Consider the following 15339-nt stretch of genomic DNA (forward strand, 5'->3'; position numbering starts at 1 on the left):
AATTTTGTGACGTTTAGCTCCTTAAACAGAGTATAGAGCTCATTGTTATAACGTCTGCGCCAAAATCCATTTTCTAGAACCGGTCCGAAGATGCGCCTCAAAATTTTCCTTTCAAAAACGTCCAGTGCTCGCTCATTCTTCTTAGTTAGAACCCACGTCTCTGCTGCGTACGTAAGCACTGGTCTAATTAGTGTTTTTTACACTAATACCTTGGTGGTTCTGGAAAGCAGTCTGGATTTTATTTGTTTTTGTAGGCGGAAATAGCAGCGGTTTGCATTCACGATGCGCTTCTGGATCTCCTCTGTAGTGTTGTTATTGTTTGTTATCAGGGAGCCCAGGTATGTGAATCTTGGTACCGTTTCAAAATTTTGGCTTCCACATACGAGAGATGGGGTTTGTTGGGTACATCCTACGGCCATGTATTTGGTCTTCTGCTGGTTTACTACAAGACCCATATTTTTAGCAGAACTTTCAAGATTTATGAAGGCGTCTTGTAAATCATCGGGATTTTTCGCAATTATGTCGATATCATCAGCGTAAGCCAATAGTTGCACAGAGTTGTCAAATATCGTTCCTCTTTTCTCAATGCCTGAGTCACGAATAACTTTTTCTAAGGCTATGTTAAATAAGAGGCAGGCCAATCCATCTCCTTGTCTCACCCTGTAGAGTGCTTCAAATGGTTCGGACAGATCACTGCCAACCCTGACTCTACACGTTACTGGGGACATTGTCAGTTTCACCAGATTGATCAGCTTACGCGGTAAGAGTAGCAGTATAGGGCTAACATAAAATTATTTTATTTTATTTATTTTGGTGAAATGTTTTATTGTTTTTGTTAGTAATCAAAACATTATAGAGGTTCTTTCATAATCCTTTTATATTTAAACGACTTTTCCTGGTAATAATTAGACACTTTGTTTGTTCTAAGGTTTAGATGCCACTTCATCTGGGAACTTCACATGTACTGCATCAAACCTTTATGGAGAAGACTCGATAACTTATACAGTTATTGCAATAATGCCACCATCTGCACCTTCACTAGGCCTACAATATACAACATCATCAACAATCAAAATTCACTGGCAAACTCCAAATAATGGTGGCTCTCCAATATTGGGTAAAGAACTTTGTTTTTTATTAAGCTTATCTGAAACATATCACTACAAATATAAGACACTAGCTGACGGGTACACTGCATTTCTCGGTGTTGTGAATGGTTTGGAGTAAAGTTTGAGGTTGTATTTCTGGTGTACCTAAAAACTGGGTGTAGTCTTATAGAGGAAATAATATTATTGTTAAGAATTTAGGTAACGCTGTATACGAAAAGCAGCTTTAAAGAGTAGCAAATCAGTAGGCAACTTGTGGTTGCATCGCAGACACATAGCTTGTAAGTATCTATTTGTACGAAGGGACAAAAAGAGAACACTTTCAAATACCCGGTATTATACGGAAAATCTTTTATGAAAGTATTACCCCAATTTTGATTACTACCAACAATTCTTATGATTTTTATTTATCAGGCTAACTTAAAAATTATTTGTGTTTTGGTATTCTGTTTTTAGGATACACCCTCTTTTATAAAATCGAGACGGAATTAACTTGGCAAATTATCGAACTGTCTCCCGAAGTAAATACCTACGCCTTGGAGACGCTCAAGTGCGGAACTCTGTACTTGATTAAAATTCAAGCTCACAATCGGGTGGCTGCGGGAGTGGTCAGCGAAGTCCTGTCTACCAGCACTAGGGGATCACGTAAGAAATAGAAAGTTTTTCAATTTTATCACCTCAAAAAGAAAAGTGTATTAGTAATAGTGTTTTTACCCTATTATATTTTGTTTCAGCCCCTATTGCTTCAAAACCATCAGAACTCGTGGCGTCTAATACCACCGCCATAAAGCTGAACATCTATACGTGGAGGGACGGGGGCTGCCCCATCTCCAAGTTGAACGTGGAGTACAGGGCCGTAGGAGAGTCTCACTGGACCATCGCAGCCGATGGCGCCCTGACGGACAATCTCATCCTTGGGCAGCTGACAGCCGCGCAGTGGTACCAACTGAAGATTGCGGTCACCAATGATGCCGGCACTACTGCTGCTGAACTCAATGTGGACACCCTGAAAGAGAATGGAGGTAAATACACTATTAAAAGCAACGTTTCAATACTGAATGATGGTCTTACACCAGGGTGATACCGAGAGTATCTTCAAGTGCTGCAAATGCGCATTATATTATTTTAAATGATTTAATTATAAAATATCACAAAATAATCTAATAAAATTTACCTGTGCGCGCCGGGATTTGAACCCACAACCTCCGGGTTGCTAATCGAGAATCTTACCCCTCGACTATGGAGGCCGTCATGATATATATAGATGAAGAGTGGAAGTAAGATATTTTTTGTGTTTTTCAGATCGCATTCTTCCTCTGGACCCGAGTGTGGCCCTTGCTGGTGGCGGAGGAAGGGAATCCAGTGGTTCCATCAGCTCCTCACTGCTGCTACCAGCAGCAAGCGCCACTTTACTCCTTGCCGCTCTTACGCTTCTGGCGTGTCTGGTGCTTAAAACACAACGGTATACATCTACAGTTATTTCTTGAAATTATGCCTATTTCTTCAAAATTAATAAATGTTTATCTGGAACAGTAAAAGCATTCAAATGGTGAGCTTTAGCTTCAAATTGCCTACCTTTTTCTTCGTGAAATTTGTAAATCATTGTATTTATTTTGAGCTTTGAAATATCCATTTGACTCATAGACATTCAAATTGTTAGACCAGCCATCCAGGAAAATGGAACAAACCAAGTTGTGCGGAGTGAGGACGCGGCGCGATCGTCTCCCTTTCCGTGATTTGTTAATAAATGAATCTGACAGTATACAGGCAACTCGCATGGTTATAATCACCATTTAGTCCTTGAAAATAAAATCTACTTATGAATTACAATCCTTTTTGCAACAGCGCGCAAATTGATGACTGCTTAAAAAACTTAACTACTAATCCCAAATCTGGTAAACAAAAGTTAGGGCTTATTTCTAAAATTGAATATTTTGCTACACTATTTAGTTAGATACTTTTACAAAGGTGTTTTGAATTAGCTTTTTAACATCGCTAAGCCAGGCGATTCTGCGCAGAAAAGTCCCATAACGGACAGCCGTGCAAAGCGTTGCCTTCTTACATTTGCAAACTTTGCTCAGGGTCTGGTTTTTTCAATGTGCGTTCTTCAGTGGTCAGTGTACAGTGATTATTTATAGGATTCTCAAAACCTCCTGGTGCCACAAATATGGTCACGTGATTTGCCTCCAGCTTGTCCAAATAATACCCAGATTTTATGTTAGGGAAAAACTAACAATTTGGACTGTAAAAAATATGACAAAAGTGATGTGTATGAGGGATAATTAATGAATATACTTACTAGTTTTTCCATATTTTTTCAAACCAAATTGAAGTTGAACCTGTTTATTAGTGCTAGGCATTGTCAACACAAAGTACAACTTCATGTCACTGACAAGACAAATGAAATAAAAAAGCATGGCAGAATACGATGACCCTCATTGGTAAATGGCCAAACTAGAACCAGTTTAGTGACTAGAACTAAATGCAGTAAAAGTGACTGGAAAAAAAAAGTTTCACTGTACCCTAGAAACTCCCAACCATCATATTTTCCTTACTCATAGAGGTTGAACAAAAAGGTTAATAAAATAATTATGTAATATATATATACTAACTAATCTAATGACAAAATTCCAGATTCCGTTGCCTAGTGGCGAACCACTACTCGCGTGATGATAGAAAATTAAGTGAAAGCAACGATCTGGAGAGGGAGAAGTTGCGTGATGGACAGAAGCTCTATTCCTCATCTTCCATCAACGGAAACGAGAAATCCAATGATGATTCATCAGGTAACTAATATTTTGTACTTGCTTAACCATATCAATAGGCTGTTTTTATAATTGACAGTCCCTTTGTAGATACATAGTTCACATCTGCTACAGAAATGTTATAATGTACTCCATTCAATGTTTAACTTCTTATATGCCGCCGTATTCAACGGACACAATTAAAAAAATTATTTCTCTAAGCCAGTGGTTCCAAATAAGTGGTATGTACCCCCAGGGGTAAGTGAGGTTGCTTGAACGGGTACGCACTTAAACATTAAAATAGCCGAAATGTATTTTAAGTCAATCAATTTGATCAAAGTAGGGAAAAATATTGTAATAGTGTGTTGTGAACAACAACATATATGTAATAATGTGTTGTGAACTGTGATTATTTCCATAAAAGGGTTCAGTTTTATGCAGTAATAACTTTATTCTTCTTCTTACAAATGTACACATTGACAGGTCTCTTGTTAGTAATAGACAATAGGACAAGGTTAAACAGTATTGCCAACAAAACAATGTTTACAGATACCTTATAGCCAACCTAAGATAATTGCATTTATATTGCCATATTCTAACATGAACAACAAGAAGGATTAAGAATTTAAAGATAATAGCAGTCAAAAAACTAATTTACTTTTTTATTTATCATTTAGACTACAATGCGCTTGTGAGTTTGGGCTCTTTCTCATTCTCACAAAAAGCTAATTGGGAACCACTGCTCTAAGCTATTCTGGGGAGACTACTTAGGGTAGATTATATTTTATTTTTATAAATATGTACACCTTATCTGGTAAGAGACAGTACAATTTACAAAAGCATTATCTTGCTAAAAACAAATTAATATTATGTTATTACCTAAATAGAATCAGCTGGCGGATGGTTAACATGAATTATTTTATAATTGATCCTAAAAATTTACAAACCCTTTCCTTTTCTAGAGCTGTACGAAATCAGTCCGTACGCCACTTTTGGAGAGGTGACTTCGGGGCGCGCGGGGGCCCGGGGCTCCGGGGGTGAACATGCGCTACACTTCCGCACATTCGGAGCCCTGGACAACAACGACTCGGCCGCCGGGCCCGCCCGCCTGCCCAGCACACAGCACAGAAAACACCGCCGTTTGCACAGATGTGATACTTTTGAATATGGTAGACGTCCATCATCTCATCTTCACCCCATTCTGTATCATTAATATAGGCCAGGCGCACACAAGTCACATTTGTCACGGCAACAGTTGCATTAAGCTGAGGTGCTTGCGCATGACGATGTGACATTAGGGTGACTTTTTGGATTTCTTTAGATTTTGAAAATGTTTCCGTGACCAAATTTGGCTATGCGCGCCTATCCTTTGAAATACTGTAAAACCTACTTTATAAGGTATCAACAAAAATAAGTTCTTATTCTTAAAAGGTTTAGTTTTTTCAGTCCCTTGAAAACTGAAATTAAAAATTGGCCCAATATATCCCAATTATGAAGTTTTGTTTTTTCCAGCCCTTTTTAAAACCTTATAAGAGTGTTTCACTGTATGGTTAGACCGCTGAGATGTCTGTTGTAAGCTCTCAATCTTTATCATATACGATGCATATGTCTGAAAGAAAGATTCCGTGTTTTCAGAAGCTCCAACGAATTAATCTCATTTTCTGTTGCATGCAAAGTTTCTGCGAAAGAGGGAGAGATTACAACAGAGCTATCAATGGTACACCTTTAGCACACTTTGTCATATTCTATCTCTTACTCTTCTAAGAATACGTTGTATGAAAAATGTATTCTTAGATGCACTGTCTTACTCTTTTAAGAATACATTGGATGAAAAATGTCTTTTTAGATGCACTGTGTCTTACTCTTCTAAGAATATATTGTGTGAAAAATTTCTCTCTCTATGCACTGTGTATAAACTGTATTTATGCCGTCCCATTTTTGTGGATAAAATCCTTGATGCCCATGTCCCCATGCCCGAAATTTGAAAAGGAAACAAAAAAAAAAAATTTCTGTGAATATAACAAGGCTATTATGGTAGATTGTGTACTATTTTTGTAAATATAAATATAAGCACATAATCTGGCAAGGTGGTATAATTTACAAAAACATAATGTTGCAAAATCAAGTAATTTGTTATGAAAATATCATCTGGCGCATGGTGAAAATTCGACATCGGCCATCAAGAAGTTAAAAATGCAAAATATAAAAAAATTTTACACATTTAAAAAAAATATCATATTTGTTCTTATCCTCACAACACTCTGTGTATTTCAATTATCGACTACTTATAGAATATATATAGTGCATAGAATACCAAATGCATGCACTATAAATTAGATGTTTCATTTCTCACTCTTATCTAAATGCGTTACGCTCTTAATTTTTCCAGACGAGTCAACGCTCTCCAAAGCAATGACAGTGGAGATGCGCGGGAGTCAGTACGGGGTAGGCGCGGGCCCCCGCTCCGTGAGGGGCGCTGGAGTGCCCGGGGGCGTCAGCGTGGGCAGGGGCGCCTCTGCGGGGGCCGGCTGGGACAGGAGGTCCAAGCACAGGGACCCCCCTACCACCGACTCGGAGGACAATAGTGACAGCCCTGGAAATACAACCACCAAAGGTGAAATGATACCATACTAGTATTAAGTTAAATAATTCTGTGTAGAAGAACTGTGTAAAAACTGATATTAAATTGATCTTTTAATGAGATGAATCACCTTATTTATGAAGATATCTTTTTTTCAAAATTAAATTTATTCTTTCGGTAGATATGATTATTAATTTTTATTTCATCTTGGCAACTTGGATACAATTAATTAATTTTTGATTTCAAACCTAAAATTTATTCCTTTTTAAAATAAATTGAATGCAGAACTCAAAGTAAATTATCCAAATAATCTCAATTATCCTTAGTTGAAGTGTTTAACTAACCCGCGTGGCACAACATTTTGCAGGTTCGCGTTGTGTATCTCCTTCCAGCACCGGAGAGAGGAGCTACACCCCTGGTCGCGTGGCTCGATGCAGCAGGTAGACTCAGGTAGCTCTCCCCCTAACGCCACCCCCCACTGGCACCCCACACCCCTCACACTGTAGATTGATGCTGTAACTAGTCGGTTATACACGCTTAGGCACATTATGTTGATGATCCCATATTTGTTTACCTCCAGCACTGAGGGGAGCTACACCTCTGGAGATGATGCAAACCATTTCATCTCCCTCGTTAGCAGAGGCGGTATTACTTAAATTACCAGTAGTGCATTTGAATTTTAAAATGTACCTAGTATGTAATATAGGTGTACCAAATTAATTAATAAGGTACTGCAATTAATTCACTCCACTAAGTGACAAATTTTGTAAAATAATTGAATAAATAATAGGGCACTGTCAGCATTTGCAAAATCATCTCAATAGTAAATGACTGGTAATTCTCTCGTGAAACTGTTTAAAATGAGTAAATGTTGTAGAGCTAACATTGTAAATTAGTATTCCTAAAGGAATTCATTCCAGAAGCATTGGATTACGCATGTTCGATAATGATGAGTTATATGTTACGTATAACACGTGATTTGCGGTTAAGAGTGTGATCTGGCTCACTCACCTCACCGTTTCGGCTGGCCGAGATGTCTCGATACTGCCGAATGCTGTTTAAGTAGTATGATAAAATAAAGTTTTGTGCTCATCAGAATACACACAAGTCGTTGGCGTGTGTGCAGGAGTCTTGAACTCTGAAGATAATCAAATAATGACTGGAGCTTACTTTCATATGTTGATGACTGGGACAGAGATATCATTGTAAGTTTTATATCGTCGCATTAATTCGTAGAATGCGTAACTCCCAAATGTAAAATTTTACAGGAGGCACAAAAAACCTCGTAGTGAAAAAAAATGAAAGACGGCTTATTCTTTTTATTTATGTTTCGAACATATAATATATTTGGAAATTTATTTTCAATCATTAAACTTTTGTAAGTTAAGGCTTTCTATTTCAAATCGGAGTTAGGAAGTTTACGTAAAAACCGAGAATGGAGATACGCATTTTACAAAAGATACATACTTTTCTGCGAACAGTTTTTTGAACAACCTAGCGGAAAATTTTTAAAACACAACAATGTATGTGTATGTCGAGGCAGTCTATTTAGATGCATTTTAATGATTTTAATGATGCGGAAGGTTATCGTTAAAGGAGTGGTAATCCTTTTCTAATGTCTGTTTTAAGTCTTGTAAATGCTGGTACTTTTCCTTCCTTAAGGGATTAAATCTGACTCTCAAGTGAAATCTTCAAACTCTGGAGATCATTACAGATTCGGCGACGGTTTTGTGCTGGGTGAGATCTACACTGACCGGGAGTAGTCGTGTCAGAGATGATCATTAAGTGACGCTTGGAGTTGATGAAGGAGATTGTAGAAGAATTTGATCTGACATTGTCGATCACCCTTGTTGTCCTGTAGAAATAAAACTGATGTACTTACTAGGGTTCGCAAGACCCGGGCAAAGAGTAGCCATGACAGGAAACGTTGTGAAAGAGACTCCTCAGAGTGTGAAGATAGGTGGGAGAGACTTGAAAGTGGAACTGGTGAGCAAACATGTGCTTTAAGCGTAGAAACTCTTCATGCTCAGCATCACTTTGGAGTAAAGTGAACGCTTCATCTTGCCCGGCTGGTCGATCCCGAGGCGAGAAGAAAGGACGTCGATAGATGCGTGCGTTCCTGCGTACAATGCAGGACAATTGACCCTCCACCATCATCCCATGAAGCGGGTAATCTTAATGTTGTGACAACCTGGAGTCGCTTGGCAGTTGATGTTACTCATTTCGGTAGGAAATGTTTACTCACATTTATCGATTGCGGTCCAAGTAGATTTGCCGTGTGGCGGGAAATCGAGTCAGATAATGCAGCTTCGATTATCAGACATTTGGAAGAAGTGTTTCGGGAAAGAGGCCCGCCCAAAGTAGTTCTCATGGACAATGTTACTGCATTTTGTTCCTACAGTGTTACAGATAAGTGTAAGAGATGGAATGTTCGTCAAAGATTTTGCGCGGCATACCGACCAGCTGGAAACGGTATAGTTGAACGACATCATCAAACAATAAAGAGAACTGCAGCCAGAAGTGGAAGCGATCCCTGCAGGCAGTGTTTCGGTACAATCTTTGGCTGCAAAAAGTCAGGATGATCGAGGTATTGCGCTGTCTAGTATAGTCACACTTCACACTCGTGGAGACACCCTTCTGCGCAAGTGAATATAGAAGAGGAAGTATTGACTGAGCTCTAAGTGGGCGATCTTCTTGCGGTTAAACCAGTAGATGGGAGATGCACATCGTGCATGGAAGGGTGACAGTACTTACTTCAGTCAACAACATCGAAGTAGATGGCATACCAAGACATGTGCTTGACCCGCGGAAGATGCCTGACAGAGAACGGACTGTGTCTGAGGAGAGACGAGATGGAATTGCCGCACGTTCCACCGTAAATATTTTGGGTTTGTTTGAAGAGGACAGTGAAGAACCGGATCCGGATATGCATCAGGAGGAGATCCACTTGCAAAGAGATGGTGACCTTGAAGAAGAGATAATCACAGAACAAGGACCTATTAGGTATTTACGAAACTGCAGAGGCACATAAAACAAGAGAGCTACGGCAGAGCGTCACATGGTGCAGAAGACGTCAGTTTAGACTACAGATACAAAACACTATTCGTGACTTCACAATTAAAATTAAGGTTATAAAATGTTCAAAATTGATTAATCAACTTATCTCAGTTAATTTAACGGTAAAACTATTACACCCTAAATAAATTTCCTCAGTCAAAAACACAACAAGCGTGCACGGCTCACCGGCCAATACTGAATTAAGGAGTTACGAAGTATTCGCGAGTAAAAATGGCACCATAATTTTACGCAGTTTCCTAATTTGTGTTTATATAAAAGGTTAATTTTTTTTTTAAATTTTCGAGTTTTACTAGTCGATGGGGGTCTAATTTTAACACCAGATGGCATTAAAAACGTATTTTCGAAAAATTTGGAGTTACGCAGTCTATGAATTAATGCGACGATATGACGACTGAAGACAAGCAGTGCAATGCACAAAAGCACATACCAAGGAACCGCCTCTGTTCATTAGATGTGTTGCTGTAACTAGTCGGTTACACATACATGCTTTAGGCACGTTATTTCGATGATCCTAAGTTTGTCTCCCTTTAGCACCGAGGAGAAGAGTTACACCCCTGGTCGAGAGACTAGGGCAACTCTCCCCTGAACACACATTGATAAATAAGGCCCAATTGTTACTCAGAAATTCCTGTGTGACAAAGTCACCAAATGGTCATTCACGGCCATTATGTTTTTTTTTTACATTTGAGAGGTCACCATTAAATACCGATTCTAGATGCATGTCAGCATCCTTTCAAATTTTATTAAGCTGACAAGCTTAACAGTATGTCCTCCTCTGCTGATTACGATTTGTTCAAAAGCTGAAACGGACTTGGAATCTGCATTTAACAGGGACCTTTCAACTGTCAGAAAAACCAAATGGCAAAATGGCAAAAGTATTTCACTTCCTGTGGTACATAAGATAGACAATGGACCACATTTCTATGAAATTCATTTGAAAGCTTTTGGAAAAATGGGTTACAAAAAATGTACATTTTCAACATCACTGAGTCACAGTTATAATGAAACAGTACAACAGTTCAAGCCAGCAAATAAATCGTTGTATTTTCATAATATAATTCTGTAGAATATCACCGTTTGCTCTTCGTTGTGGTTTTAGATTTTAGAAATAATCTTATTCTATTTTAAAATTTTGATTTGGCCGTTTACCAATTATTAATATTCGGCTTTCTGGATTTCAAATATGTTTTCAGAAAATCGCTGCATTCCTAAATATTTTCAAAAAATTATTGTATGCCTGAAGCCGCGTCTCCAGCAACCGTTTCCACAACATTATTTCAAATACTAAACAAACATTGCCTCACACATTCGAAAAGGTGGCGTTCCGATACACGTTGTTTGAAAACACACTGTTTGTGTTTTCCATGGCCGATGGAAAAAATTCTCTGTGAATATGAATATGTCATTGTCATACCCCGTTCAGACAGAGCGATTTTAGTTGAACAACTTTTATTGAATGACAAAAATTGAATAAGATATCGTTCTGACGTTTCAATTTAACTTGAACCGATTTTATTAATCAAGACGGCGACAAGTGAAGTTATTGCTGCGTGCGTCACTATGATTTCGGACCTTTTACGGAACTAACTTTAGAATATGAAAAAGCGCAAACGTGGGGATTCATATACAAGCCTATGTACATCTATAAATCTATATGAATCCCCAGTTGCGAGAAATTGTAATGTGACAGCGAGTCGCATTTCTGGAGAGATCAAGTCGCTTCGCTGCATTGTATTTTTTTTATGTGTTGCCGACTAAATGAAACTAATTCTTCGAAATCAGTTTCGGAGACGCGGAAGAAATTACCTAAACCAAATCTCTCCACCATTTTCAATTTCTGATTTATAAATTAAATTATACATACATAAATTGAAGTTTCGAGGTCGAAGGTACGGTTGAACCCGAAATCCATGTTTCCTCCCTAGTGCAATAATTTCTACGATCACTAAAACTGCTAGAATATCTTCCTCGTCAAAACTCATCTTGACAGTTGAGAGCGAAAATAAGAGCACCCACGTTTTCCTCATCAGACATCTACAAAATAGTGACAAAATTTCTACGTCACGCCCACCGCGCCCTAATGTTTCAACAAACGGAGGAGACGGAATGTGGACGAAAAAAAAATGTTTGCACTAATGTTTGAAGTAATGTTTTAGGTATGTTTGTGGAAACGGTCGCAGGAGACCACGCTTTAGAAATTTCCTAAACCATAAAAAAGGAAAAACCTTGTGTATGTCTCAATGCTACAAGTAGGCACTTATTACGTGTACATGCAATATAGCCTTGTGAATGTTTTGTTTTGAAGTAGGTATATAATATTATTCAATCAATTAAATTGTTTGACAAAAATGTTTATTAATTTCGTAAGCTTTGCACTTCCCAATTGACTGCTAAAGTCAAGTGAATATGTATGAGTTCTATTTTTTTATTACATTTTGTGCTGTTTGTAAATTACGATTTTTGAGAAAACATCATTTTATTTTAAAATTTTGAGTTCAAGCAATTTCCTTCAGAGATTTGCAGTGACATTATTTTTGTTTTATTTTTTATTTTTTAGAGTATTTTTTGCACACAATGCTAGTTATAGCGGTTAACTTCTAACCATAAAGTTATTTTATAACTTCTCCCAATCCATGATCGATAAGGGATTACTATTATTTACTGTCGATTTTGACATTGAACTAATTTTGCACTTTTGATCACTGGTCCTGCCTGCAAGTGAGTTAAATCATTTTAATACTGAATTAATTTTTTGCAATTCTGGAAATCAAAGGTAAGTCCCAAACATAACAATGGTTTTATTTACAGCTTAATTCTAGAATTGTCATTTCCAATTCCTTGGTAAGTTTTATAAACCATCCCGATAATTCTATTATCATTATCACTATTAATACTTTTAGAACGGGTTGTTTTGGAGATTTTGAACAATTCTTCAATTTTCCAGTTCTGTAAAAGATTTTTTCAGGTTCTGTTATTATTTCAGCTCTGTCAAGCAACTAGCCTATAATGATACAATAACAGAACTTGAATAGGACTTTAACAGATCCCGAAAATCAATGTTGAAATTTTGATGAATTGTTCAAATTCTCCGAAGCAACTGTCCTTAGTATTAATACAAATGAGTGTGTTTGGAGTGCGGGATTGAAATAGTTACTGACAAATATTTAGAAATCCATCATTATTAATATCTAATTACTAATAAACGTGTTTTAAATTTTACATAACCGATAAACAACCATTCGCTGTACATTAAGGGTTGTTTATCAGTTGTGCAAATTATTTAAATTCAGAACAAGGTTATTCGTCAGGCCCACAATGTTTACAGAATTGTGGAATTTGTTAACTTCATTTTATTATTACAGTGTGTATTGTATTTGTATTGGTTTATATTTACGATTTTACTTACTGTTAACTCCTAGAATGTGGACCAAATCATCGCCGTCCAGACAAAAGTCACCAAACCATAAAACACATTTATTTTTTGAGATAGGTACTGTAATTTTGAAAGCTAAAATAAATACTTAAATACATGAACTTTTAACTATGTAAAATTCAAAGTTTTATCTACAAGCATAATAATAGAGAAACATTCAAATAACTTAAAAATATACTTTGAAATTTGATGAATTGTTCAAATTCTGTGAAACAACCCGTCCTTAAAGTTTTCAAATAAGATTGTTTCACTGACATTCGAATTAAGATCTTAAACTTATGCGTGTGGTTGGTGACGATTGCCTGAACGGCAACAAAATATGATTTATGTGGAGGTCGATTTGCATTTACAATAGTACTTAGATTCTTTCAATCTGACTGCAATCTAACTATTTTTGGTTATCAGTATTATATTTATTTTTACTGTTTATTATTATTATTAGTTTTTAAAGTTCCAACACAAATTGTTTATACATAATTGCAAATAATTTCTGTCTTCATTAGTTTTAACCAACATGTTTCAGTGGAATATATCTGAATGGTGGTGGCGGAGGCTGCGTGGAGCTGGCCTCCAGTGGATTGTCATCTCCTCAACCAAACCTTGAATCCATCTCCAACATCGCCGTCCCACCCGACATTACCATCCTCATTGATAAGTGAGCTAATCTCCTACTCTGTGTCCTTGCAGTTCAGGGAAAAGTAACCAACCCACATGCACAACTTTTAAGCTTGATTCTTATGTTAAATTTTTTTATAATTTTAAAACATTCTTACATAAGCTTAAAAACTTCTTGAGTGCTGCCGTATCCATATGGATCAATAAAAAATTCATTTCTCTGATCTATTCTAAGAAAACCGCTTAAGGTATACCTACTATTTTTACAACACATTTTCTGGTAAGACAGTACAATTTAAAAAAAACATAATTTTGTGAAAAACAAATAAGTTATTAAACATTAAAATAGTCATCGGATTCAAAAATTTCGTTTATATTTTTAATTCCAAATAATTTTTCCAAATAGGAATCACTGGTTAAGTCAAGTACGCCCCTTAACACCCTATATGTACTGTACAGGGCCCCAGACACTGCAAATAGTACACCAAACTGCTAACCGTGTATAAATCAAAAATGCACTAAATATAAACAAAAGTTCCCTCCACGGTTGAGTTTGACAGCCACCTCTGGTCTGCAGCTCCTGAAAAAACCTGAAGTGATTCCCCTATCTTAACATACTGACTGCATTCTTCGGGGCACAGGCATCTGGTGGAAATGCTGTCCATGTTTAACCGGTGTTTCAATGGAAGTTAGTTACTCTGAGAAACTAGCATGATAGATCCCTTTGGCACTGGTGGCACAGTGACAAGCCAAATTAGCACCCAACATATGTATACAGTTGATGTTTTTTGGAAACTTACAGAAAAGCTTCACAAGAATTTTTAACTGAATTTAAAGTAAATATGTAGAGTAATTATTCAAACTCAGACTGAGACAATCCGTTTCCAACAATTTTGTAATTTGTATCTTATTTTAATATCGTTTCCATATTTTTCCAGATATAATCAGAAGAAAGAGCAAGAAAGAAGAGAGTGTACTATTCATGTATAGATTTTTTCATTGTTGATAAAGTATATGTATCTATTAAGCCTATTAAATCTATTAATATAAGGATGACTGTACAATTAAATGAAAATGAAACATATCAGAATAGACTGGTAAATGATATTTAAAATTATTATTATATTTATTAATTATAGTAAATTTCATATTTTAATTTTACTGTTGTTAAAATATACACACCATGGATTATGATAATATTATGTATCAAATTGAACTCTAATAAAAAAGTGTATAAAATTTTTGTGTCTGAGTTATTTTTAATTCACATAATTTTTTTCTTCCCTTCATGAAATATTTTTCCTTTAAGTGGAACGGCTGCACGGCCTTCTTCTTACAAAACTTTAATTTGGATTTTAGACCAAAATACTTGACCAAATTGAATGATATATTTTTAAACAAAATGTATAGCATTATCTAGTGCTGCTTTATTTATTTCTGTTTTAAATTACAAAATATAGGCCATTAAAGAATTTAATTTTTCACAATATTATAGGCAACTTTGACAATTTTTTGTGAGTTAATGATAAATAATACAAAAATAATCTTTCTAAGCTATTATGTTTAAAAAATCCAAGCTATTATTAGGCAAGACATTTCAAAAAAGATGTGTTTTGTATCGAAATTAAAAATTATATTCGAAAAATGTGTGACAGTGAAAATTGGTCATTTGAAAATTAAATTTAAGCCCATCTAAATAGTCTTTTTAATTTTTTTTTTAAAATTTATTTGCATTATGTTTGCATGCTATGAAAGGCAAGATTATTTTTTTAAGTCATTACC

At 36.3% G+C, this 15339-nt stretch overlaps 1 protein-coding gene across 1 annotated transcript in view; it reads left to right on the plus strand.

The window, feature by feature from the left end:
* LOC149425015 (cell adhesion molecule Dscam1-like) overlaps nucleotides 1-14737 on the plus strand; it is a 394348-nt gene extending 379611 nt beyond the window's left edge. The window contains exons 44-53 of the mRNA XM_089647487.1: nucleotides 929-1117; nucleotides 1563-1751; nucleotides 1841-2128; nucleotides 2409-2568; nucleotides 3741-3892; nucleotides 4813-5019; nucleotides 6240-6464; nucleotides 6799-6871; nucleotides 13466-13597; nucleotides 14496-14737. Coding sequence (XP_089503613.1) covers nucleotides 929-1117; nucleotides 1563-1751; nucleotides 1841-2128; nucleotides 2409-2568; nucleotides 3741-3892; nucleotides 4813-5019; nucleotides 6240-6464; nucleotides 6799-6871; nucleotides 13466-13597; nucleotides 14496-14547 — 1667 coding nt within the window. The 3' untranslated portion in view covers nucleotides 14548-14737. The remainder of the gene's footprint in view (nucleotides 1-928; nucleotides 1118-1562; nucleotides 1752-1840; nucleotides 2129-2408; nucleotides 2569-3740; nucleotides 3893-4812; nucleotides 5020-6239; nucleotides 6465-6798; nucleotides 6872-13465; nucleotides 13598-14495) is intronic.
* Nucleotides 14738-15339: the final 602 nt, after the last annotated feature.

Source organism: Hesperophylax consimilis, chromosome 3, assembly GCF_061612785.1.
Source record: "Hesperophylax consimilis isolate HC1 chromosome 3, BYU_Hcon_1.0, whole genome shotgun sequence".
NCBI classification, from domain to species: Eukaryota; Metazoa; Arthropoda; class Insecta; order Trichoptera; family Limnephilidae; genus Hesperophylax; species Hesperophylax consimilis.